Raw genomic sequence first — 24040 nt, 5'->3', positions numbered from 1 at the left:
GCGCCATTTTTGCACGCGCGATTAATGCTGACGTCTGGCAGGCAATCATAGCGCGCGCTACTAAGTCTCCGAAAAACTGTAGTAAGCCACCTTAACCGGCTTCCGAACAACCCGGCCTCATTTACAACAAGTTAACCTCTAATAAGCCTGTGATCCGATAGAAAACCAGCACCTGGTCAAAAAAACACGTGACCTCGATGAGCTCTGAACTTGAGCCCGCAATATGGTCACGTGATATTGGTCAGCAGATACCTTGTTATGACTGGTGTCAATTGACCATAACATGGATGTCCAATATCAAAGAAGGAGGCTATAGATCAAGGGTGCATGTCTCTGTCAACCTTTTAGCTGCAGTATGGTCACCATATTGCGCCACTCCATCGTCGCCGTCGCGCGTCATCGTCCGTACGCGCCCACGAGCAATACCGCTAGCCATGATAACCATGAGAAAATCAATTCATTGGTTTCCTTTTCTTTCCTATAGGGTATGATTATGGGTATGGGGCTCGGCTTGGCGGCCCTTAAGGTAGCTACGATATCGTCACGCAATCTTTGGGTCGGGTCCGTCATCGAGTCCTGGGCCCAGTGGGGGTGGAACTCCCATATAAAAAGAACGGGGATGATCGTCGGGAATTTTGACGAGAACCCCTGAGAGGTACCAAGATCCAGTTTTGTGGCGATGGCTTGAAAGTTTTTTCACCTCTAAGAGGTACCAATTCTAAAACAGCACAGTTACCTCCTGTGATATTTTTTTTTCGGGTCAAAAATGTAAAAGGTATCGCAAAAGCTCATGCTATGGCCTTTTTTACGCTGAACACCTGAGCACGCATGCTTCTCGCCCCCAGGAGTTCGCGCAGCCTGTTATCGTTATCGTTATCGTTATCGTTGTTATTGTTATTGTTATTATTATTATTGTATTTTTGTTACGTTGTGACACTTTAATCATTTCAATTCTCAGTTCTTGTCAATTTTATTCATTTCTGTAAACTACATTCTGCTTCCTTTTTAACGACTTTATTACAATGGTTTTATATTATTATAATTATTGTTATTGTTGTTATTATTATAATTATTATTATTATAATTATTGTTATTATCATTATTATAAAAGAAAAAATAAACGCTAAAATATGACGTTTCGGCGTCATCTCGTCGCCATTGTATCAAATGCAGATTAATGCATAGATCTGAACTGAGCGACTGCATTTGATAATGGTGACAACATAACCGAAGCGTCATGTCACTTTCACTGTCACTGTTACTGTTACTGTCACTGTCACTGTTACTGTTACTGTCACTGTCACTGTCAATGTCACTGCCACTGTCACTGTCAATGTCAATGTCATTGTCATCGTCATTGTCATTGTCATCGTCATTGTCATTGTCATTGTCATCGTCATTATCATTGTCATCGTCATTGTCATTGTCATTGTCATTGTCATTGTCATTTTCATAGTCATTGTCACTGTCATCGTCATCGTCATGATCATCGTCATCGCCATCGTCATCGTCATTGTCATTGTCATTGCCATCGTCATTATCATTGTCATTGTCATTGTCATCGTCATTATCATAGTCATTGTCATGGTCATCGTCACCGTCATCGTCATCGTTATGATCATTGTCATCGTCATTGTCATTGTCATTGTCATCGTCATTATCATTGTCATCGTCATTGTCATTGTCATTGTCATTGTCATTGTCATTTTCATAGTCATTGTCACTGTCATCGTCATCGTCATGATCATCGTCATCGCCATCGTCATCGTCATTGTCATTGTCATTGCCATCGTCATTATCATTGTCATTGTCATTGTCATTGTCATTTTCATAGTCATTGTCATGGTCATCGTCACCGTCATCGTCATCGTTATGATCATTGTCATCGTCATTGTCATTGTCATTGTCATCGTCATCGTCATCGTCACCGGCGTCGTCAGCGTCATCGTCATTGTTATTGTCATTGTGTATATATTTTTTGCATTACAGTAATTGTTGAATTGAGGCTCTAATTTAGGAAACCAGAAACTGCAAGGGACCGCATACCATAAACGCTGCCAACGTAGGATCTACAAGAGATCTGATCAGCCAAAAAAATGTATGAAGACAAACAATTGCTGGTTTTCAGTGTCACGCAATTCAAAATAGATCAAAATAAAAATTAAAACCGGTCAATAGATAAAGTCCAGAATCTGGGTAATGAAAGAAGGTAAATATGCAAAGACTCTCGCCAAAATTCTGGTCACAGCAATTCTTCTTATGCGAGATATGCGGGGAAATGTTTTACCCAAATTTACAGAGATTTGTATGGAGACGCCATGCTGGTGCCCATCCGTATGAGCACCAACATGGCGGCCGGAAACCAACAGAAACATCTGACACTGAGTTTTACTACAAAAGCGTGAATTTATCCCTCGAGGAACTCTAAAACATTAAAATAATACTTTTTCTAAGACATGAACTGTTCAGATAGCCAAGTTCCCTGAAATAAGTCACTTTTTTCACCATCATGACAGCTCTGTAAATGCCGCGTTACGCAAAAGCTTAGAAATTTAAGCGTAGTGTAACACAAAACCAAGAACCCATTCGGAGAGAAAATTTGTATGAATATTAGTTTTCAGCTGCTCTTATACATCATTTAAGTAAAATCTCAGGAAGATCAATAGTTTTGTAGTTCGAATTTTCGTGACGTCATGTGAAAACCAGCTATAGACTGCAAGGCTGATACTACGTGAAAAACGTTTCGAGACACCAACATGACAAGAACCGATAACATAAATTGCACATAAATTGCAAAATGAGCCGTTCACTATATCAAGTTGGCATGGTACTGGCCATGCGGTTGAATGTTTAAATGTTTAGGCTGGCCTTGTCCAGCCACATTTATTCTTTTGCTTTTCGAGACACCAGTCTTGACACTTTGTGTCCTAGCGCCCCGAAACACGTGATGTGGCAACGCGTGTTTCGGGGCGTAAGTGAGTTCAAAGTACGGAACTTGATATAGTGAACGGGCCATTTTGCAATTTATGTGCGTTGGCTGTTGGGCTTGCGTTACATATCTTCGCTACACAGTACTGACGAGCCCCAAGAAGGGCGAAACAGCTGTCCACTGTTGCGATCCTACTTTATCGGTTCTTGTCATGCTGGTGTCTCGAAACGTTTTTCACGTAGTATCAGCCTTGCAGTCTATTGTTTGTCTTCTAATTTAGGGGCTCTTGCTTCAGTTTTTTGCAACACAGATCAGACGGACGCTGCTATGTTGTTGTCATCAATCTTAGGTCTGATTTTCAGGAAGTAAATCTGACTCAGGTGAAAAGAGTGCTGGAGTCTCTAGATGCAAATGAAGCTACCGGCCATGACGGTATCTCCGCCAAAATCCTGAGGGCCGGAGCTGAGGAAACATCTCTATCACTCTCTACAATTCGTCAATGGGTCAATGGCCATGTGACTGGAGAAAAGGGGACTGGACACCTGTCTATAAAAAAGAGGACAAGAACGCCAAGGAGAATTACAGACCTGCCAAGAATTATTTTACTTCAGTTAATGAAATTCATGCCTATAATACGAGACTTGCCTCCAGACAATCCTATTCATTGCCCAAAACCAGAACTAATTTCGGAATCTTCAACATTAGATATCAGGGACCTAAAATTTGGAATTCTCTTGATGAGTCTGACGAAAAATTACTTGATTTTCAACTAAAGAAGAAATTAAAAATACGCTTTATTGATTCATATTAAATATTACAATTATTTTAATTAATTCATAAGGATATATTCTGTTCCGCAGTAAGTTTCCATTCTGTTTGTATCTTTATATTTGTGTGTGTGTGTGTGTGTAAGTGTGTTACCGACCGATAACTGTATAAATAATCTATGTAACTTAATGTCTGCCCATTCTTTTTAGTCCTTACGGTTATTTTAGGCAGGCAGTACTCTATACTAATTTAATGTTTATTGTAGTTATTTTACAAATTGTGAGTACAAATAAATGGTTGTTGTTGTTGTTGTTGTTGCTGTCATGTGTAAACAAAGTGTTCGAGCGCTTACTGGGAAATCAGGTGACAACAAAGTACGATGATCGCCTTACGGCTTACCGAAAGCACAATAGTTTTGAAACAGAATTGATCAGTTACTACTATGTTCACTATTGTGGAACATCTTTCAGAATGATCTTTCATACAACGTAGATTCTGCCTTATCAATGTAGGTGGATGATCATCAAATCTATGAGAAAGGGCAAAACATGTGCACTGGACTTGCGAAACTTCAGAGGAGTGCCACCCTAGCGACCAATTGGTATGATTCGAACCTCCTTCAGGGTAACCTGAAGAAATATCAAACGATGAGCATTCGGAATAAAAGTGTGACCTGTGGAGACAAAATGTGTCTAACTGTTAACGGCAGGGATAAAATGGAATCAAAAAATTTGAAGCTCCTTGGCGTAACGATAGATTGCGATCTTAATTTTAAGGTGCATATTAGTAATGTCTGTAAGAAAGCTAGCCAGAGAATTGGAGTGATCATGAGGTTGAGGCATCTTATACCAACTGAGGCCAAATTACACCTCTACAAAGCAGCTATTCTCCCTCATCTGCCATATTGCCACCTAGTGTGGCATTTTTGCAGAGCCTCGGACACTCGTAGATTAGAGAGAGTACAGGTGCGAGGACTGCCTGCTGTTTTTAGAGATAGGTTGTCTAGCTACCAGCAGCTGTTAGAGAAAGCCAATCTACCAACATTGTATAATACGAGACCACAAGACATTTATATTTTAATATATAAAGTTAAACATAATTTGTACCCGCGGACTATTTGTAACATGTTTTATACTAATAGCCACACTTATAGTTTACGGCAGAGAGATTTTTATTTACCTAGATTTAACACTGTTGCGTCTGGAAAACATTCAATTCGATATCTAGGCCCAAGACTATGTAGCAAACTAACAAAAAAGAAAGATCGGCGATAAATCTCGAGCAGTTTAAGACCCACGTACGGAGGCTAGACCTAGGCAACATCCTAGATGGATGTAGTGGCAGCCATCTTTGTAACTCATAATTTTTATTTCTCTTATAGGACTTTTCTGTATATTATTTTTAGACAGTTCTAGTTAGGTGTCCCCTATTAGCAGTGTGGATTCTCCGCTGCTAGATATAATTGACACGGTAATTAATCAGTAACTTATTATTATTATTATTATTATTATTACTCTTATTATTGGGAGGGCTGTGGTTTCATCATCGTCATTCTTATGTTCCTTAATTTGTTCTTAGTGATATGATCCTAGTTGTTAAAATGTATTTCGCTTTCCAACTTCAACGCGAGCTTTGCTTCTTTCGTGATTGTAGGGCTTCAGCCACAGAGGTGTGGCTTGTGGCGGATTTTTGTCGCCCACTTTTAATCAGTAACTCAATAACTTTTTACATAATTCACTGTGTTGTGATTCTGTTACATTTGATTTTATTAAACCTGCCACAGTCGTGGCCAGATTAATCCAACACAGGTGTTTGTTCTAATGGCGGAGCTCCGGCGGCCACCAAGGGCCACGAAGCGGAGCCCCATACTCATATAGAAAAGAAAAAGAAACGCATGAGTTGATTTTCTCATGATTATCATGGCTAGCGGTATTGCTCGTAAGCGCGCACGTACGACGTCGACGGCGACGGAGTCGCGCAACTAATAAGTTGACAGAGACATGCAGCCTTGGTTTACTGTGTACTTCTTTAATTTGATATTGGACATCCATGTTATAATCAATTGACACCTGTCAAAACAAAGTATCCACTGATCAGTATCACGTGACCATATCGCGAACACAAGTTTAAAGCTCATCGAGGTCACGTGTTTTTTGAAGTTGACCGCTGGCCAAATGCTGGTTTTCGATTGGATTGCGGGCTCATGTCAGGTTCTCTTAAAACAGGACCAGATTGTTTTGAAGCCGGTTAACGCTAACCCAGGATTAAAAGTTAACCGAATTATAAGTTTTCTTCTATACAAATGTTTTTTGTTGCTTTGTTTTGTGTATATGGTGATTGTTAAAACTCAAAATAGAAGGCCAAACAATATACAGAAAACCTCACCGCAAAGTTACAAAACTCAAATCAAAATTCTACCTTTTCCTGGATTAGCTTAATCGGGCTCCGAACAACCCGGCCCAGGAGCCATGCTTTTAGGCTGGCCTAAATCTATATATTAATCTCGCATGATCGGCAAGTAACCAAGAAAGCGGAGCTCGCGTTAAGAGTTGGCCTTATTTTGGTAAAGCACATGTTTTGATATAAATATTCTTTGCATTACACATACCATTTATGTCGGAATCGTGCCAAAAATGTTCTGGTGCGTAAATGGGCCTTAATAAACCGATATGCTGACTGAGTTGAAATAAAAACGATAGACGCACTGCAGAAACAAGACCGCATCAGACAACATACATAGCCGACAATTCTACTAACCTTACATGTATGATTGAATGTAAGAAATGTAAGAAATAATGATAGGTGAGACCGCTCCGAGAACTCTTTGCAGAACACAGCCAAACAAATAGCAATCCACGTCACACCCCCGAGGTGGGAGTACTCCCAGAAAGGTTGCCTGTGGATGAGCGGCCCACTTCCTAAAACCCTTACCCTATTAATGACTAAATTCTGCGATTTTTGCTACCCTATTTATGACTTGGCCAAAACTTCGATACCCTGTTTATGACCGTTTCGGCTAGCACAGTTGCCCCAAACGCAAGTTATGAAGGTATTTTGTTGACGGTCTTATTTATATTGATGAAAAAGTAGCTTCTTCCAAGAAAAATACCCAATTCAAGACTACAGTGCTAAAACCATACCCTATTTAGGACCAAAATGGCCAAAATCGATACCCTATTTATGACTAAAACGGATGTAAAACCTCAGCCTCTAGGGCCGCACATACCTATATAGCCCATATAAGGGAGTACCTACCCCCCGGGTTCACACCACACATTACAACTTGCCATCCACTCTCTTTGTGACATGGAGCTTATTCCTCCTGAATCATAACCAACAGCCATCGATCGCCAATGCTTTCCTTCGTAAGGCACGAGAGACCTACTTGATACACAGAGGAAAAACTGCGGGGTTTTTTCCAGACGGTATTAGCCGACGCAATAAACGGTGATTTTCATCTTTATTTCATTTTACCAATGTGTATCTATCTATGGACCTATAACTGTACATCACATTTGATAACATAGGAACCGAATCATATTATACCTTCGCTTTGAGGACTAGACGTCATAGGGTTTGCGAAAATCCATGTAAGCAGTCTATGTAAGCAGTCTCAAAGGGTTGATTGGTAACCCTGTTCATTTTCCTCTGTGTAAGACAGAATCTGGAAACATTTTGCTTTATCCCCGTCAAAACAAACCACAAGTTTTTTTCCGTCCCTTGACAATGCGATTTCAACCGGGGGTGCGGCTGTTTTAATGGTCCTCACCAATGTACCATCTTTGCTATACACGTGAACAGCATAGCTGTCGCAGTCACACACCAAAATGCGTCCATTTTCACAATCAACATCAATCCCAGCTAGATCTTCAAGCATTCCCTCTCCAATTTCTCGACGAAATTCTCCTTCCTGGCTGAAAACCTTCACACTCTTACTGTCAGCATCAGGGACAAAGAATTCCCCATCAAGGGAAACTGCCTTTTTGGGGGACGACAACTTTCCTTCTCCAAACACAGATTCTAATTTTCCGTTTACGTTGTAAATGAGAACACAAGCATCGGTTTCTGAAGCGAGCTCTTGATATCTCGGGCTTGATGTAACAAGAAAGCGTCCGGTTGAATCGTGAGACAAAAAAGTGAATTTCACTTTCGGCCTTGGAATTGTCGGAAACTTCTTCTTTAAGTTTCCACAGCGATCATAATGTAACAGAGAATTATTTTCTCTATTTAATACCACAATTTCATCGTTTGGCGAATACGTGATGTCCCAGAAGTCCCCAAATATGAACAGAAATTGGCTCAGATGATTTCCTTCGCGATCAAAAATATGTACGCGTTTATTTTCGGCATCTAAGGCCGCTATATCGCCACTTTTCTTCGACACCGTCACTGCAAACGGGAAAAAATTAGGAACATTGATTTTACATCCGTCGATATGTTTTATGACTTTTTCATTGCTGAGGCTTTCGTTAAGGCCAGCTAGTAAATGTTTATCGTTATCGAGATCTTTTTTAACGCTCACAACTCCAACAATACTCTCCACTGATTTTTGAGAAAATTCACATCTTGCAAAATTTAGTTCAAACTTGCGAAAGCACTTTCGTCTTGCTGAAAGAATTTGAACGCCAGCAACTTTAGCAAGCTCCTCTAAATGCTGCACTTGCCTCATGCAAGCACTTTTAATTCCACTTTTCTTCTTTTCAACGCTTTCAACACAATGGGAAGTCTTTGCAAGCAGATTATTTAACTTCTCCTTTTGTTTGTTGAAGGTAGTTTCGGGGTAATTGTTATTCATGTATTGATCAACTTCAACAAGCAATATCTCCTCTTGATCGCGAACCATCTTGACAGCTTCATCTGCTGCGTTGTGTATTTCTTGTTTTAGGCTCTCTGCCTGTTTCTTTATCGAATTTCGACGTGCATCCATTTCCTGAATGGCGTGTTTTAATCCCTCAAGATTTTCTTTACTTCTTTTCAGCGCCTCCTTGATGAATTCATTGTCTTTGGTATTTCTGGAAGGATTTTTTTCAATCAGTCGTGCTAGTAAATGGTTCTTTGGAAACGCCGATACACCAGCACTTGGAATGAACGACTCGACGCGGCAAACCGGACATTCGATACTGCTTAGCGTTGTCTTACTCGTCATCTCTTCTAAACATTCCTGACACACGTTATGAGCACAATTTGGTAAACATTTTGGCTCTTGAAACTCCTCCAAACAAACAGGACAGCTAACTTCGTGTTCTACAGCGGCCACGACTTCGTATAGCTTGGAAGCCATCTTCAGTTTCACTTCTACACCTGGTGAGGTGAAGCTTTCTGGTTTAGACACTCGCTATTATACCCTGACACTGGCCTCGGAAAAACTGCACCTGTTGGCTTGAAATGATTCTTCGTTTTTTTATTATTTAGCTGCGTCTGACGCGAACATTTGACATTTGCATGAATATCGCGGTTTTCCTATTATCTGCCAGACAAAGAGGTGCGTTAATAGTCAGTGTAAGTTGCCACCTTGTGTGGCGTACTCAACTGAATCACACCAGCATGTACAACATGCTGCTATTTCACTACACCCGGTTGATGAATATTCCTTGGTGTGGCGGTTTGCAACGCGTGTGATTAACGCTTTATGGATAATAATGACACCTTTTAAGGTATTATTTATTGCCTTATTTCAATGAATTAGTGATGTAGAGCTACCGACAGAATCAGTCGAGGATTTCTGATTTCGCAAATGTTATTTTGTCAAAAGATTGTCTCCTTACTGACCAAGAGGAATTGCAAACACTAAAAAAAAAAAACGCTCAATGGTAGTTGTATGTTATTGTCAAGTTCAAATGGTTGAAACAAACAGTTACTATTTTGAATGGCGGTGGTTTTGTGGTTTCCCTTCAAATGTTTTGGTACCTGAGTCGGAGTGTGAGTCAGCCTGGGGTTTTCGAGATATCATAACAGAAAACAAACAGGGATAAAACCTGAATAGAAATTGAAAAGGCGTTTTACTAAAGCTAATATGTTTGAATTTGGCCCAATTATCACAGAGGACAAAAGGAATTAAGTCAGTTAAGCGCGTCAACATGTTTGAATGATTTTCATGGAATACTTACAGGTGGCTATATTAATAATATATTTTAGAAAACTCTGTAAGAAAGCGCGTGCTAAAAGCCGAGCGAGAAACCTGAATTATTCGAAATACACATTTTTTTAAATTTTTCTTTTCTTTATATTCAATATGGATCCTTATAGAATGATTTAGTTTGAAACAGATCTCAGGAAAAAAGTTTGAAATTTTCTTTTACTTAGTTCACTTTCGTGTCATGATTATTATTTATTTATGTGTCTGTTAGCTGCAAACATCAGCCTTGGCCATGGGAGGAGGTGGATCCCCTCCGGGAAGGGAAAGAGGAGCAAACCCATCAGGAGTGGGGAGAAGATTTGACCTGTCCACTCGTACTGAACTGTGCCGTCTGTTTTTGAACAATTGGTGAAAGTGACGCAATCAAAGAACACGCCATAAAATGTAACAACTGACGCACAATATAACATAAATACCAAATGTAACAACCTTTGTGCCAAAATGTAATATTAACCCGAAATGTATCAACTTTTGAAGCAAAATTTAACAATTCTTTAACGTGAAATGTAATACGTCTGTCGCTTTAGCATTCTTGTAAACCAACAACAATATCTTTATTTTCTCAATAGAAACGTCGATGAAATAAATATATGTCATTGGCCGGCAAAGAGGTCCGTATAGGGAAAAACTGTGACCGAGGTCTTGAAAACGATGCCCTCGGCCTGCGACCTCAGGCAGCATTTTCAAGCCCGAGGTTACAGTTTTTCCCTATACGGACCGACCCTAAGCCGGACAATAACATGTTTATCTTTTTTTGCGGTAAATTGGCTTACAAGTGGGTTTGTTTACGCAACTTAGCTTACGCACCGTCTACAAACCATTCGTAAAAAAATCTAACGAGCGAGACAAAGAAAGATGTATTAAAGAACAGATTTCTTTCGAACTACTTTATGCTAGTTGCATTTAGTTCACCAGCTAAGTTCTCCAAAAAGTGTTTTGCCGGTGTGAAATTTCGTGCAAAGTTTGAAGTTGTACTACTAAAACAATTTCTGTCAGTTGTTACCAATCACTCGAAATCAGACTTTTCTACCGTAAATTGAGTAGCAGATAGCGAGGAAATCCGTTTAGCGTATTCCACGGAAATTCTCTCAAATTCAGCAATGATCAGAGAGGTAAACTGGACTGAAATTGACTCATTCTTTGTTACTTAAAATTGTACAGAGAGAGAGACACATAGGATTACATATGGGTTATTGACCAAGTGTGAGGTCAAGATGGCTGGATATTGCTCGACGGATTCCGCCCCCTGTGGCGGTCCGGATGAGAAAATTCCGCCCGCTCATGAGCTGAGAGAAAGATGTATGGGTTATTGACCAAGCTTGTTCGGTCAAGATGGCTGGATATTGGCCAAGTTCTTTTTTTGCGTGTTAATAGACCGAGACGGAGTCGAGGTCCATAAACCCGCAAAAAAAGAACGAGGGCAATATCCAGCCATCTTGACCGAACAAGCTTGGTCAATAAAGGATTTATTATATGGCTTTCGGGGAAAGTTTTCTTGCGGAGCGCGGCGGATAGTCCCGAGCGGGCAAGATAGCTCCATCTTGCCCGCTCGGGTAGCCAATCACAGCGCAGGATTTGATTCATCTTGCCCGCTCACGGAGCTAGCCATATAGTAAAATGCAGTCTTACGGGTTAACTGACCACATGCGTCTTGCGTCAGAAGATGTTAAATTTTGAGTTAATGTTACATTTTGCGACAAAGGTTGTTAGATTTCGCATTCGTTGTTATATTTTGCGGCGTAGCGTAGTTTAAATATTCTTCGCTTTCGAATGGCAGCGATTTCCAGTCACACGGAAACGATCGGGGTTGCGTTTTGTAATCAATATACAGCTAGCCCTACTGTGCAACAGTTACTTGACATTCAAAGGAAGTTATGTCGACAAGCAAAGAAAACCAGCAATTCAACCAAAAATCCCTCTGAGTAGTTGACAGAAACTTTGATTTACACAGAAATAAACTGATGAGAAAACAATCCAGATCAAAAGCTCGCTTCAAGAAAACCCTCTCAGAGACGGTAAGGTAAACCTAAGGTAGGCGAGCATCAACACTATACATTAATTGCTACACCAACTCAAATACGTTTGCCGATTGGAAGAGACCGTCGTGGGTCAAACTAAGGCTGCGTTCCTTTGGGGTGATCTGGATCAGGATCAGTGATCCAAGATCACTTGGACCATGGTACCAGCGTGGCTTCACTGGTTCCTTTGATCAGACCATGATCTCAGTGATCTTGGATCACTGATCCTGATCCGGATCACCTCAAGGGAACGCAGCCTAGCTCTCTAGGGCGAACACAACTCACTAACTCCCTAGCGAAACAACAACGTGAACTTTCGACTCGCACGTGTTCAGGTCCTAAGAGTGCAAGCATCATAATTTTGTGAATACTTGGGAGATTTTTATGAATTTTTTTCCACGAAAATTCTCGTGTAGAAATTTCTTCATTGAAGTAAAAAATTTGTGACCCCACCCTATCTAAGACATGGTTTACCAGCCCGACAAGTTTACAGTTTCGTTTTTGAGATGTAAATGGAATGCAAGACTTGTTTCACATCAAGTTATGCACTAACTTGCTGTTCGCCTTAGGGGTAAAAAGAGTTAAAACCGCGGCAAATTTGTTGTGCCAGCTGGCGTCAAGCAAATAATTTTTTCGCAGTTTTTTTTTTTCCTGTTTTGAGTAGGGAAGTATAACAAAACACTTAATGACTAGCCCCACGGGAAACGGTGAGATTGTTTCCCCTCGACCTCAATGTTGAGGGTCTCGGGGAAACAAAACTCACAGTTTACGTTTTGCGCATACACTATTCCAATCGCTGGCTGTCCCGAATTATTGCTGGCCTATTGTGCATGCCAGGCTGATCAGGCTGCTGTGTCAACAAACATATTGAAGAGCGTGAATTAAAAATATCAGCAATCTCTTTATTAGAATATTTGTACACTTTAAAAAAATAGTTTTAACATTATTTTAAAAAAACTTGTTATCACATGCCTGACAAAATATCTCCATTCTGATTGGTTTGGAGTCAATGCATATATTACAGTTATAAGTACTGACTGTCTGTAACAGAAGACATCAATAATTTTCGAATGTCTTGGACAACTAAGATATCCAGAAATGATCCGGAAATTTACAAAGGTATCCGAAAACCACAGAAGCATCCGTAAATATAATGTCAAAACAATAGCACAAATGCTCCATTTCATCATTAAGACCACAACTACCAAAATCAATTATTGCTTTTACTTCATTGTTAAAATTTCTAAACCACACTGGAGTTTAAATAACAAATAACAAATAGCCCAATTACCATGCAGGGTTCGTACACTTTTTTCAGGAAATTCATAGCAGAAAGAAAGAGTGAAGGACTGTGGTAGTTACGGTCAAGTGACGCCATCATCACGTGGTCTTTTCCAATTACTTTTCCAAGATTTGAAACATTTCTACAGGCTTCAAGGTTTATTCCACTACACTGGACTCTAGGAATTTGAAAATACTTAATAGAACCCAAGAAGACATTATAGTTGAGGAAATCTGTCAGCCGTGATTAATTTACAAGGATATGACTTGCTTGTGTAATTAAACATTTACACTGTAACTCTAAATGTACTGTATAAGTTATTGACAGCTGTAAGCACAAGGAACAGTTCACATGTCGATATGCAGTACTCACACTACACAATCAACGCCTATTCTGAATTGTTCTCATGTGCGTTACTATATAATAATATATTGCTTCTTACAATATTTATAACTGGTATCACACAACAAAATTAGTTTAGCGCCGACTAGCAGGCAGTCTACTATCTTCTTGAGTAAAGCTTTAACTAGAAAAACGGCTAGGTCAGGGGTCACCAAAAAAATTCAAAAACGTGACTTGTGTTTAATGAAATAGCCGTTTTGACTGTTGCTTTTTGTGACGCATTCATGGACCATAAGCAAAAGCAACTCGTTTGAAATGTTCACTGCAATTATTGATTAATTATTAAGATGGTTTTTAAAATCGACTTTTGAAAACAAGAATATTACTTAATCTCAGGAAGTTCATGAAACGTTTCCACTGACTGAACATATTACTGCCTTCCACCAGCATATGTTGGATTCTCAAAAGTAGTTTTCGCAGCTTGATAAAGGGGATTTTTTTCCTGAAACAAGAACCAAAATCGCTTCACATAAGAAAGGAATCAAAAGAACCACTGGCCAGCAGGAAAGACGGTAGATACAAAGAAAATTACTTCAGAAGTTAATGAACATCATTCCAGAAAGAATCATTTGAGAGACATATGTCTACTTAGCGTTCATACGTTTTGATTTCACTCATCAGCATTTAAGAAATGGAGGAGTCAAGAAATATCACTAGCAAATCAGTTTTTTTACTTTGACTTTTCCCTTCGACATTTCAAACGTGAAGCATTAATTTATGAGTCATAAGCGTTTACCTTGGTCCATCTGGAGTGCATTCGTTCTCGTTCAAACTTTTGGTATTCAATGCGATCCTGAAACAAAATAAAAACACAACTTCCTTAAAATAATGAGACTAACTATTTAACAGTTTACATAAAAACGTCGTCTTAATCGGGAAGATTTGAAGAAACTACGTTACAAAAAGAGACAACATACCACCATAGTGAAAAAGGCTTTGATGAGTGCTAAAATAACAAGACCAAGAAGTAATATTCCACCGACCACACCCACAACAATCCACATGATGGGCGCTTCCTCAGGGCAACTCACTGAAGTTAGCAAATAAACAAGAACAGTTTGAATTAAACAAGGTACACAACTAAGTTTGCACATCTTGCAAACGTTGGGAAGTTCTACAATTTTAAGGACTTTAATTTCGACTTTTTCGCTCCGCAAACCATCAAGGACTAAGGAATTTCAATTTTTTCTGACAATTGTTTTATTACTTTCTAGTTTAATGTAGACCTTTTCCATTTTATTTTATTTGCAATCGTTTTGTACACGACCCCACAAGCTAAAAACTTTGATATATAATCGTGTATAAATAAAGGTTAAATGTATTTATGCATCTTGATTATTAGAACTTTATTCCCTTTAAGGAAGCTCTCAACATAAGTCAAAATTTGGTTTTCTTGGAAAGGTGTAGGGTGGAGCAGATCTCTAATCGGTGCGATATAATTACCGGAAATATTTAACGTTTCTCCTTCTTATGTCATGTAGCTCACTCTAACATTAGTTGAACATCAAACTTTGACTAAATTTGGCACTGTATAATGTTTAGCTCTGTCGTAAATCAAAGCCCATTTAAAGATCAATTAATCGTGAATAAGCAAACTGCAGTGTTACCTTTTTCTTTCTGAACAAAAAGAACAAAACGTTCGCTGTTTTCTTCTGTCTGAGTTGTAAAGTAGTATGTGCATCCATCGACGGCTCCCTCACATCGATACAGTCCTTCATCTAAACAAAAACAAATCATTGACTCCCTATTCAAAGTGATCGCAACAAGTCACCAGTTGTCACGTAACACAAACCAATCGTGACTTGATACACCCGCGTCTTCTCACCCTTGGCCCCCGTTCATTGGCCGGAGTTGTTTATGTTAGTGACAATGCCTACATGTGATTAGCCCATATTTTGTTTCGAGTTTTAAGATGGTGAGTACAAAAATTTTCTTCAAGAATTAAAACATATTAACAGTGTTCTTGCTGGCAGTTTAGCCCCGAACCGGCTGACATTGCTGTTATGTTATCAAAGCTTCGCGCAAACCTGTCCAAAGGCAAAATACACGAATTTCGTCGATAACGGATTTCAACTAACCTGTCTTTGTTTTGATATCATCCACGACCTGGACTTCCAGAACATTAGCTTCACAACTTCCACTCTGTTTACACTCCTCTAAGGATTTCCCTTCAAATGTTGAACACAGAGCACATTTTTCATTGCGGCTACACATGCCATCTTCACAGTTCTGTAAGACAAGGTTATCTTTCAATCAAACTGTAAACCTTTTAAGTCATTAATTATCCTAAACACCATGTACCTTACGAAAAGAAAATTTAAAATGGCCAGTAGCGAGTAAGATTGTTTGCTTTGATACAATTAACGTGATTCCCAGTCTCTTTTATTTTTATATTCAGTATCTGGACATTCCATTTCTCATTAGTGTAGTACGTCAATCAATTTCTTTTGTGTAAGGTGGACTTGCTTCCTCTCTGGGTGCCTGCTCACAACCTAAACCTGCTGATTCAGGCTCGTTCTGTTCTTGTCTGGTCGTCACATGCTTGCTTGCTACCAGCTTTTCTAATCGCCTCATGAAACCGCAATATCTGTCTTGATAGGCTAATTATGCATTTCTGCTACTTAAATTTCTAGCATTTGATGCCCACTTCTGATTGGCCAAACCCAGATAAACGTTTGCGACAAGAAGCAAGTAAGGCGATGGCTCGAGAGAAATTAGACAACAAAAAGACAGCACTTGCGTTGTAGGATTCTTCCATTTTGCTAACTTAAGTTTGAGGGCTATAATCTGATGACTTACTGGACATTTCTCACAGTAGGTACCATCATACGCACTCTTGCAGACACACTTGTGACAGTTTTCTACATCTGCTTCACACGTGCCTCTGTCAGAACCTCCACAGATTTCCTGTCAAGTCAATACAACAAAGCCTTCATGTTAGAATCACGAGCCATGTCTCACCTTGCAAGCGGAACATAATAATCGCGTGACTACAGATAAAGGCTTGTGATACTAACCGAATCTGCATCCTTCTTGCATTGTGTTTCGGGGGGAAAAAATGTACAGTTCTTTTTGTCACAGTTATCGCCATGATACTTGGGCTTGCACTGGCATTTACGGCAACGGCAAACTCCACGATCAGGACCTAAAACATACAACAAATCAGGTTTTATTTAACAATTACAATCCCGCTCGTCCCGCTCGTCCCGCTCGTCGTCCGCCCGCTTTTTCGATTGTCCCCACTGACCGAGAGCCTGGAACAGGCTACAGTTACAGTTTATTTTCATTTAATAAAATAAGATGAGAGAACGAATCAGATTCGCAGATTTCTAATAGAACACACTTGTACTTGTACTTTTACGTTTGAAAAGAAGCTTCTGAAATCCATTAACGGGTAACGTGTTATGTGTCAAATGTCAAACAATGATTCATGTAATAAGTTGCATGACTAGCTGTGCCTAGCTGTTAGCCTGTACATACATATTTTCATTGAGTATTTTTGCTGTACTTACAACTGATCCTTACCTCCACACAATTGGCCTTTATCTTCAGGACAAGAGAAGTCATTACACTGGCACAAGTCTCCATAAAACCTTTTCCCTTGCTCCTAAAATACATTGTAAACGGACAAATATGTTATACCATCGACTTGGCTAATTAAACAGCATATACGCCATTACAGCAAATTCATCTAAGAAAGAAGTAATAACATGAAGTAACTTTCATTCTTAAAAAGTGGATCATTAGATAATGCAATTCAGGATTTTTCACTGGCTTAGCCATCATGGGTTATGAGCCATTATACCATGCTCTACAAATATGGTAAGCATACGAGTGATTTTTTGGGGCGTTTTTATTTTAATTTTAATTTAGTTTCCTATATTTTGGGGGCGTTTTTAATAATTAAAAACAATTATTCCACTCGCGCATGTTCAATATGAGATGATTTTAAGCAACTCGACGCCACGTGCTCTTTCATCTCATATCCAACACGCACGAGTGGAATAATTGTTAAATAGCCAGTGAAATAAAGAGCATGTATAAGTTGTCCTCACCGCTTTGCACACACACTTTCCACAAGCACACTCTCCGTTTCCACTGCATAACACCTCATCTGTAGCGTTGGGAGAACTAAAAGACAATAACATGGTAAGGTTTCAAATGTAAGACAGAGGATTCTATTTCAAGTTTTTCAACCACGCGTACGACAAGTGAGGCGAGTGATGCAAAGGCCGCGTTTATGGCGCGAATGTTGGCTTGCTTTTTCGGAGTAAACTTCAATTAAATTACTCTCTTCTTCGGCATAATTTCCTTAAACTGTAATATGAAACCTTTTGCACAGAAAAGACGTAAATAATGGGTAGAATCATGGTAGAATTAGTCCCTTTTTCCAAACTGTCCACGATGTATACTTTTTGATTTGTTGATTCCTAACCTGGGTTGAGTTTAACAACAATTCTCTTCAATCCCCCTGCTGAAGAAGGGCTAAGCCCGAAACGTTTAGTTTATCAGAACAAATTTGACACTTTTCAGAGCATTTTAGCGTAATAGACAACTTTTCGGCAGTGTCATGTATTGTATGAGTTTTTTGCTCATTCCTATTGAATTCTCTTCTTTAGTTTACAAACATCAAGGTCCATCAAGCAACGAGCTTCCAACAGAGCGTTAATAAAACACCTTTCCCTTCTTAAAGTGCACCTAATGAATCTACATGTTAATTGAAATACTTCTGCGAAAAAATTTTTGGATTCGGTTAAATCCTCGATTTTCTGTGCCCCGACGAAATCTCGAAAATAGCCCCAAAACACCGCCATTTTGTTTCACGACCGAGCTTGAGGAGAATGGGTCCAGCGGCAGTTGTGACGTCTACCCAGGAAGGTCGAATACCTCACGTCCTCTCATTTTCTTCAGGATAGAGCAATACACATTCGAAAAGTGTACAGAAATGCCTTCCAGAAGTGCTATCGGCTGTTGCAGCAATATCTCAGATCTAAAAAAAGATATCCTGTACAATTTACTGGCGATGATCGGTCAATAGAGCAATGAAGACATAAACGATGGTTGATTTTGTCGAACCGAAACAAGCGGACTGAGTCTGTGAGAACCATTGAAGAGCTCTCACTGGAATTTGTTCCGCAGACTTTCAAACGCTATTTTCAAAATTTTCTGATTAAAGCCAACCAGCAATTTGTCGAAATACTACCAACAACCTATATCTTCCAGTCCCGCAGCATTTATAAAATAGCCGGCAAAGTTGAGTGATCAATCAAGAAGCGTTACGACCAAATATACTGATGTGTAAATAGGTCGCAACTGTACGCCGCCAACCAGCACTTATTTCTCTTTCGATTTAGAATTACATGATAACAAAATTGTTACACTCACAGAGTTTTTCGAAGGTTTGGAAATCAGCAGTGCGATAAACATTCTCTACAACAGTGTCGAAAATATGACCGCGTAACATTATCTGCGGACCGGTTAGGGGAACACATCCATTTCGCTTATCCGACGAATTTTATTGCAAACTTTGAGACAAATTTACATTGGTTATTTGGAGTTACGACTTAAAACGTGAGACAATGTGAAATCGGTGATTGTATGAAATGTTTCCTTCCGCCTTTGCTTCCCGCAGCTTCAAAAATACAGTTCCAAACAATTCTACGATTTTCAATAGATCGAAGCCAGTGTTTTGGAGGTCATCAAGTCTCGAAAACTGCAACACTTACGTCGCTCTAATAAACATGAAGCAATCCAGAAAGTAAAACACAAACTGGATTTAATAGAACAACCATACCTTGACAAAATACATTCTCGCTAAGGACAAACGTAAACGGGCTATAAACACGCGTGGGAGTCTTGTGTTTAGGTGACGACATCCAAAGCAGTCCTTGAGTTTTCTTTCCTGCTTTTCGTCTGCGTGCTCCTCCACTTCGTATCTAGCTTTCCATTCCTAACATACAAGCAGCTCGTCCCCAAAGAAGTCTTCCCCGTCGTCCCTTGAAATATTGCAAATTGTTCTCAAAGCTCTAAGTAGTGGGTTCACAGTTGTCGAACGTGCTCGATCGAAGTTTATTTCGGTGTCTTCCGCATCGAAACCTAACTCTGACTCCAGTGACGAAAAAGAAATGATTCTGAAACAAAACTTGGACGTTTTAGCCCCAAAATATATTGGAACGATTAGTTTTGTTTCCATTTTCTCGAGCAAGTAAAGAGAGCTGACTGAGGCGCCATTGTGTTTGGTTCCTGGGTAGACGTCATCAGCAACCGCCGCCCCAGACTCCCAGAAACACGGTCGTGTAAAACTTCAGGCGTGACTTTGAAAGGGCATAGAAAATCGAGGATTCAACCAAATTCAAAATTTTTTTCGCCCAAATGCTTCAAATAACAAGTGGATTCGTTTTAGCAAAAAAAAGTTTGGGGTTAGGTGCACTTTAACCGAAGAATTTGATGACCAGTGTCCTGTGACAGGCACATCGAAACAAACTTACCTCTTGCATTTAGATTGATCCTTTAATTTGTCAAAAGGCGTGTCGCACTGGCAGAATTCTCCGTACCTTAAACAAACAAACAAACAAACAAAAATTAGAAAAAAAATTAGGAACAAAATTCGCACAAGTGTTCATTTGATCTTGCCTACTCTCTCTCTGTAACTCGGAAGGTAGAAATACTGATTTTCAAGAGGCTCACGTGTTGACAGCCTTGTTTGGACCAGTAGGAAGTGAAGAGGAAGCCTCAAAAGAATGCACAAGGCTTATGATGTTAGGCTTCCCATACAGAGAAGAAAAACCAAATTGATCGGTCCGGATTCGAACCCTGGGGGTTGTAGGCCATCTCCTAGTTAGTAGTATGACGCACTTAAGCATCATGCATCAAATATTGGAGCACTGTCCAATAAGTCAACAATAACTGAAATATACTCGTACACAATGCCCCGTGTCAAACTAAATTTCTATCTTCATTTGATTATAAACAATTACTGCATGAGGTTTTTGTGATATCCAGAATAATCAAGGTCGAGGTAGGGGTTATCAGCCGAAGCTGAAGGCTGAGGCTGATAATCCTCACCGAGACCTTGATTATTCTGGATATCACAAAAACAGAATCTAATCATTGCTTTATTATCCATTAAACGAAAAAAAAAACATAGGCACGCAAGGCGTGCAAGAGTAATTTTTTTGTGAACTATAAGTCTCGGAGATAGGAGCATTCATGGAGCTGTTTACAGTATTGATTTGGTTGATTTGACAAGTTTTTTTGGTTGCGATGTACAGCAAGAAAGAAACTGGGAGTTTATGATGTACATACGATGTTACATCGGTAATGGTAAAATAACTAAATAGTAAACCATAAAATGTTTGACTGAACAAACTACAGTAATATAATCTGACACGTCTCCAGATTAATGTACCATCTTATTTTCTAACAGGCAATTTGATTCGTTCTTTGATACAACCCACACTGACCGGTCTGACACGCGCACATGCATAACTCCCTCACTCACCAATCACATAGCCCTTTCCCCGGAGGGGGGGACTCCCTTATCTGGGCTATATAGGTCTGTGCGGCCCCGAAGGGTATAGTTTTTCGGCCGTTTTGGTCATAAATAGGGTATCGATTTTCGCTGATTTTGGCAATTTTGGTCATAAATAGGGTATGGTTTTTGTACTCTAGCCTCGATATGGGTATGCTTTAAGAAGAAGCCACTTTTTCATCATTATCGAAAAGAAAATCAACAAAAGCCCTTCACAAATTTGTATGTTTAAGGTAATTTAACATTGGTTTGAACTAGGGAGCTAATTATAACGCAGGTCTGAAACAGGGTTTTGATTTAAGAGGCAGGTCGTAAATACAGTGTCGAATTTTTGGTCAGGTCATAAATAGGGTAAGGAATATCGCAGATTTTGGTCATAAATAGGGTAAGGGTTTTGGGAAGCGGGCCGCACACCCCCACCCAATTTTTCTGGGAGTACCCCTTGGGAGCCCTTCCAGCCCCTAAGAGGAATTTTTGCTCAAAAATACTCAAGTTAAGGGAACTAATAATAGAGCGGTTCAAGACTCAATTCAAAAACTTATCTAGTGGGAAAAGCTCACCCTTCATCGCATGCTCGTAGTTAGATGCTAAACACTATGTTTCTTTGACTGATTATTCAGTTGCAAATGATTATCAAACTCGCCGACATAATCCTCAGCCTAACCCACAGAAAATGTCGAAGTAAGCCCAATATATGAATACTTCCTCCTCTTTTATAGAAGCCGGAGAATAAATACGGCCGTTCTGAACTGTATCGGTATCAGATCTTCTCACAAACCATTTACCTTTACAACAAGAAATTTGACTGGCTGTTTATAGTAGATCCAATCTGATTGGTGTGACATACATACATCTCTCACTCACTCACTCATCCATTGACCCGTCCATAACATACCCCGACGCGCCGACTAAGAGGTTGTTTTTTTTTTTTACAAAAAAAATAACTCAAAAATCTTGATTGACACCACTCTTACCATACGAAATATTCCCAGCCACCTTCGACGCAAAGTAGGCCACGACGCAATCACAACGAGATTTCTTAACATTTCTGCAACTCTTTGTTATAACCACACAAACAACTTCATAATAACAATATCCTTCCTACAATTTTTACTTCGGTCAACAAAACTAGCCCGTCCAAAAACGCTCGAATCACAATTTAGTGTTGGGCCTTTTGCTGACAGCGTGTGCGTCGTAAGCAGCTGAGCGTCACAGAAAATACTTTCCTTATGTAATTCTCCCTCCATAAAGCTAAATCGACTGACATGTAAAATGTTCGACTGAACATACTAAAGTAATCTGACACGTCTCCAGATTAATGTAGATATCATCTTATTTTCCAACAGACAATTTGATTCGTTCTTTGATACAACCCACACTGTGATTGGTGTGACACGAGCACATGCATAACTCTCTCTCTCACCGATCACAAAGCCCTTCCAACCGCTAAGGGGAATTTTTGCTCAAAAATACTCGAGAACTTTTCGCATTTTAGACGAGTCGTAAATTTACCCTTTTTACACAACACAACGCAACAACACTACTTCACCAAAAATAGAAAGAAAGAAAAAAACCTCTCTGACACGTTGAAAGTCTGATTTAATTAAATGCACCTTAACTTGACGCCACGCAGTCTTCAAAGAACATTTGAACAGTTTTCATACTTTTTACCTTTAAAAATATCGGACTAAACTGAATGTCATCAAATAAAACTATTAAGGGCCCATTAACCGATTCATGCGCGCGCTCGCGCGCGTTGCTAAGGAGGTGAAATTTCACTTCCGGTCGCCTACGTCAGCCTGAGCACGGAAAATAAAAACAACCCAAAAACTTGCAAATTGGCACATATTTTAGATGTTTTTCTTTGCGTTTCGCAAAATGCAAAGTAAAAAATAGTACAAGCAAAGACAAAATAAGAGAAAGACAGAAAAACAAGAGCAATAGAAAGAGAAAAACTAACTCCGTGTGGCTTTGTTTGATCTTACCGAAGTGCGCGGGTAGTGTAAATTGCGCACGCGCTGATAGGGTAACTTCCAATAGATATCGGGCGCACTTCCGGTTTCTTTAAATGGTAAAGGAAACGCGGTTTTTGATTAAATCCAGCCTTCTTCGACGAATTTCGATTAAAGCCAACGTTGGCAACATAGCTATGCATTCCTTTTTCGAAATCTTGTTATTTTCAGAAAATTACGAATTTTTCAATATTTTGAAATGCTCTCAAATTCTGACCTTTTAGAAATGAAACAAAATCGATGCATAGCGTAATGAGGAGTTAAATTAAAGTATTAAATCAATGAAAAAAATCCCGAGAAAATAATTTGACTGGGAGCCTTTGCATTTTTTCTGTATTAGTCACATGACCATGGGCGTGGCCTGATGACGTTATCACTAGTGTTACTGATCATGAAAAAGTTGAAACACATGAAATAACTCTGAACTAACAAAAAATGATGAAGTTATCTGAGACTAAATTTTCCGTAGCAACGACTCGAAAAGATCGGTGAATGGGCCCTTAAACTGCTACTGCAGAGACGTAAAAACATTCTAGAAATGAAAGCTTCTTTTTTGATTAATATCCTGGGAACAATAGCAGCTAATAGCCGACAACTTGTAAGCTCTAATTGAATTTACTCCCATATGAAAAACAAGTGTCGAGTTACCATTTGTAACTAAAAATAGCAAACATCTCGTGGGAACAAGTGGTGACGATTCGTTAGCTCTAATTGAATTTACTACCTTGTGAAAAACAAGAGTGTCAAATTACCCATTGTAACTAAAAAATAAAAATATCTCGCTATATTTGCATGCAATAAGACCAAAACAATCGTTACCTGCTCTTACTATTGTAAACGTTAGAACTGCTTCAAATCTAGTCTCGACTCCTCTAAAACATGTCTTAAGAACTAGAAGCGACGATTCGTGACCTCTAATTGAATTAACTCCTTGTGAAAAAACAAAAGTATCAAGTTACCCT

General features: G+C 39.4%; 2 protein-coding genes across 2 annotated transcripts in view; both read right to left on the bottom strand.

Moving 5' to 3' along the window:
- Nucleotides 1–6356: 6356 nt before the first annotated feature.
- LOC145487420 (uncharacterized) lies at nucleotides 6357–9474 on the bottom strand. Its single transcript, XM_081466199.1, has one exon. The coding sequence runs from the start codon at nucleotides 8976–8978 to the stop codon at nucleotides 7311–7313; it is 1668 nt and encodes a 555-aa protein (XP_081322325.1). The 5' UTR covers nucleotides 8979–9474; the 3' UTR covers nucleotides 6357–7310.
- Nucleotides 9475–12732: 3258 nt separating this feature from the next.
- LOC145487506 (integrin beta-2-like) overlaps nucleotides 12733–24040 on the bottom strand; it is a 28791-nt gene continuing 17483 nt past the window's right edge. Inside the window, exons 19-28 of the mRNA XM_081466315.1 lie at nucleotides 20024–20089; nucleotides 17591–17666; nucleotides 17061–17142; nucleotides 16553–16680; nucleotides 16335–16442; nucleotides 15614–15764; nucleotides 15143–15253; nucleotides 14453–14565; nucleotides 14272–14328; nucleotides 12733–13977 (exon numbers count right to left, since the gene is read on the bottom strand). Coding sequence (XP_081322441.1) covers nucleotides 13906–13977; nucleotides 14272–14328; nucleotides 14453–14565; nucleotides 15143–15253; nucleotides 15614–15764; nucleotides 16335–16442; nucleotides 16553–16680; nucleotides 17061–17142; nucleotides 17591–17666; nucleotides 20024–20089 — 964 coding nt within the window. The 3' untranslated portion in view covers nucleotides 12733–13905. The remainder of the gene's footprint in view (nucleotides 13978–14271; nucleotides 14329–14452; nucleotides 14566–15142; nucleotides 15254–15613; nucleotides 15765–16334; nucleotides 16443–16552; nucleotides 16681–17060; nucleotides 17143–17590; nucleotides 17667–20023; nucleotides 20090–24040) is intronic.

The sequence above is a fragment of the Orbicella franksi genome, chromosome 5, assembly GCF_964199315.1.
Source record: "Orbicella franksi chromosome 5, jaOrbFran1.1, whole genome shotgun sequence".
Taxonomy (NCBI): domain Eukaryota; kingdom Metazoa; phylum Cnidaria; class Anthozoa; order Scleractinia; family Merulinidae; genus Orbicella; species Orbicella franksi.
This window is presented reverse-complemented; position numbering and strand designations above follow the sequence as displayed.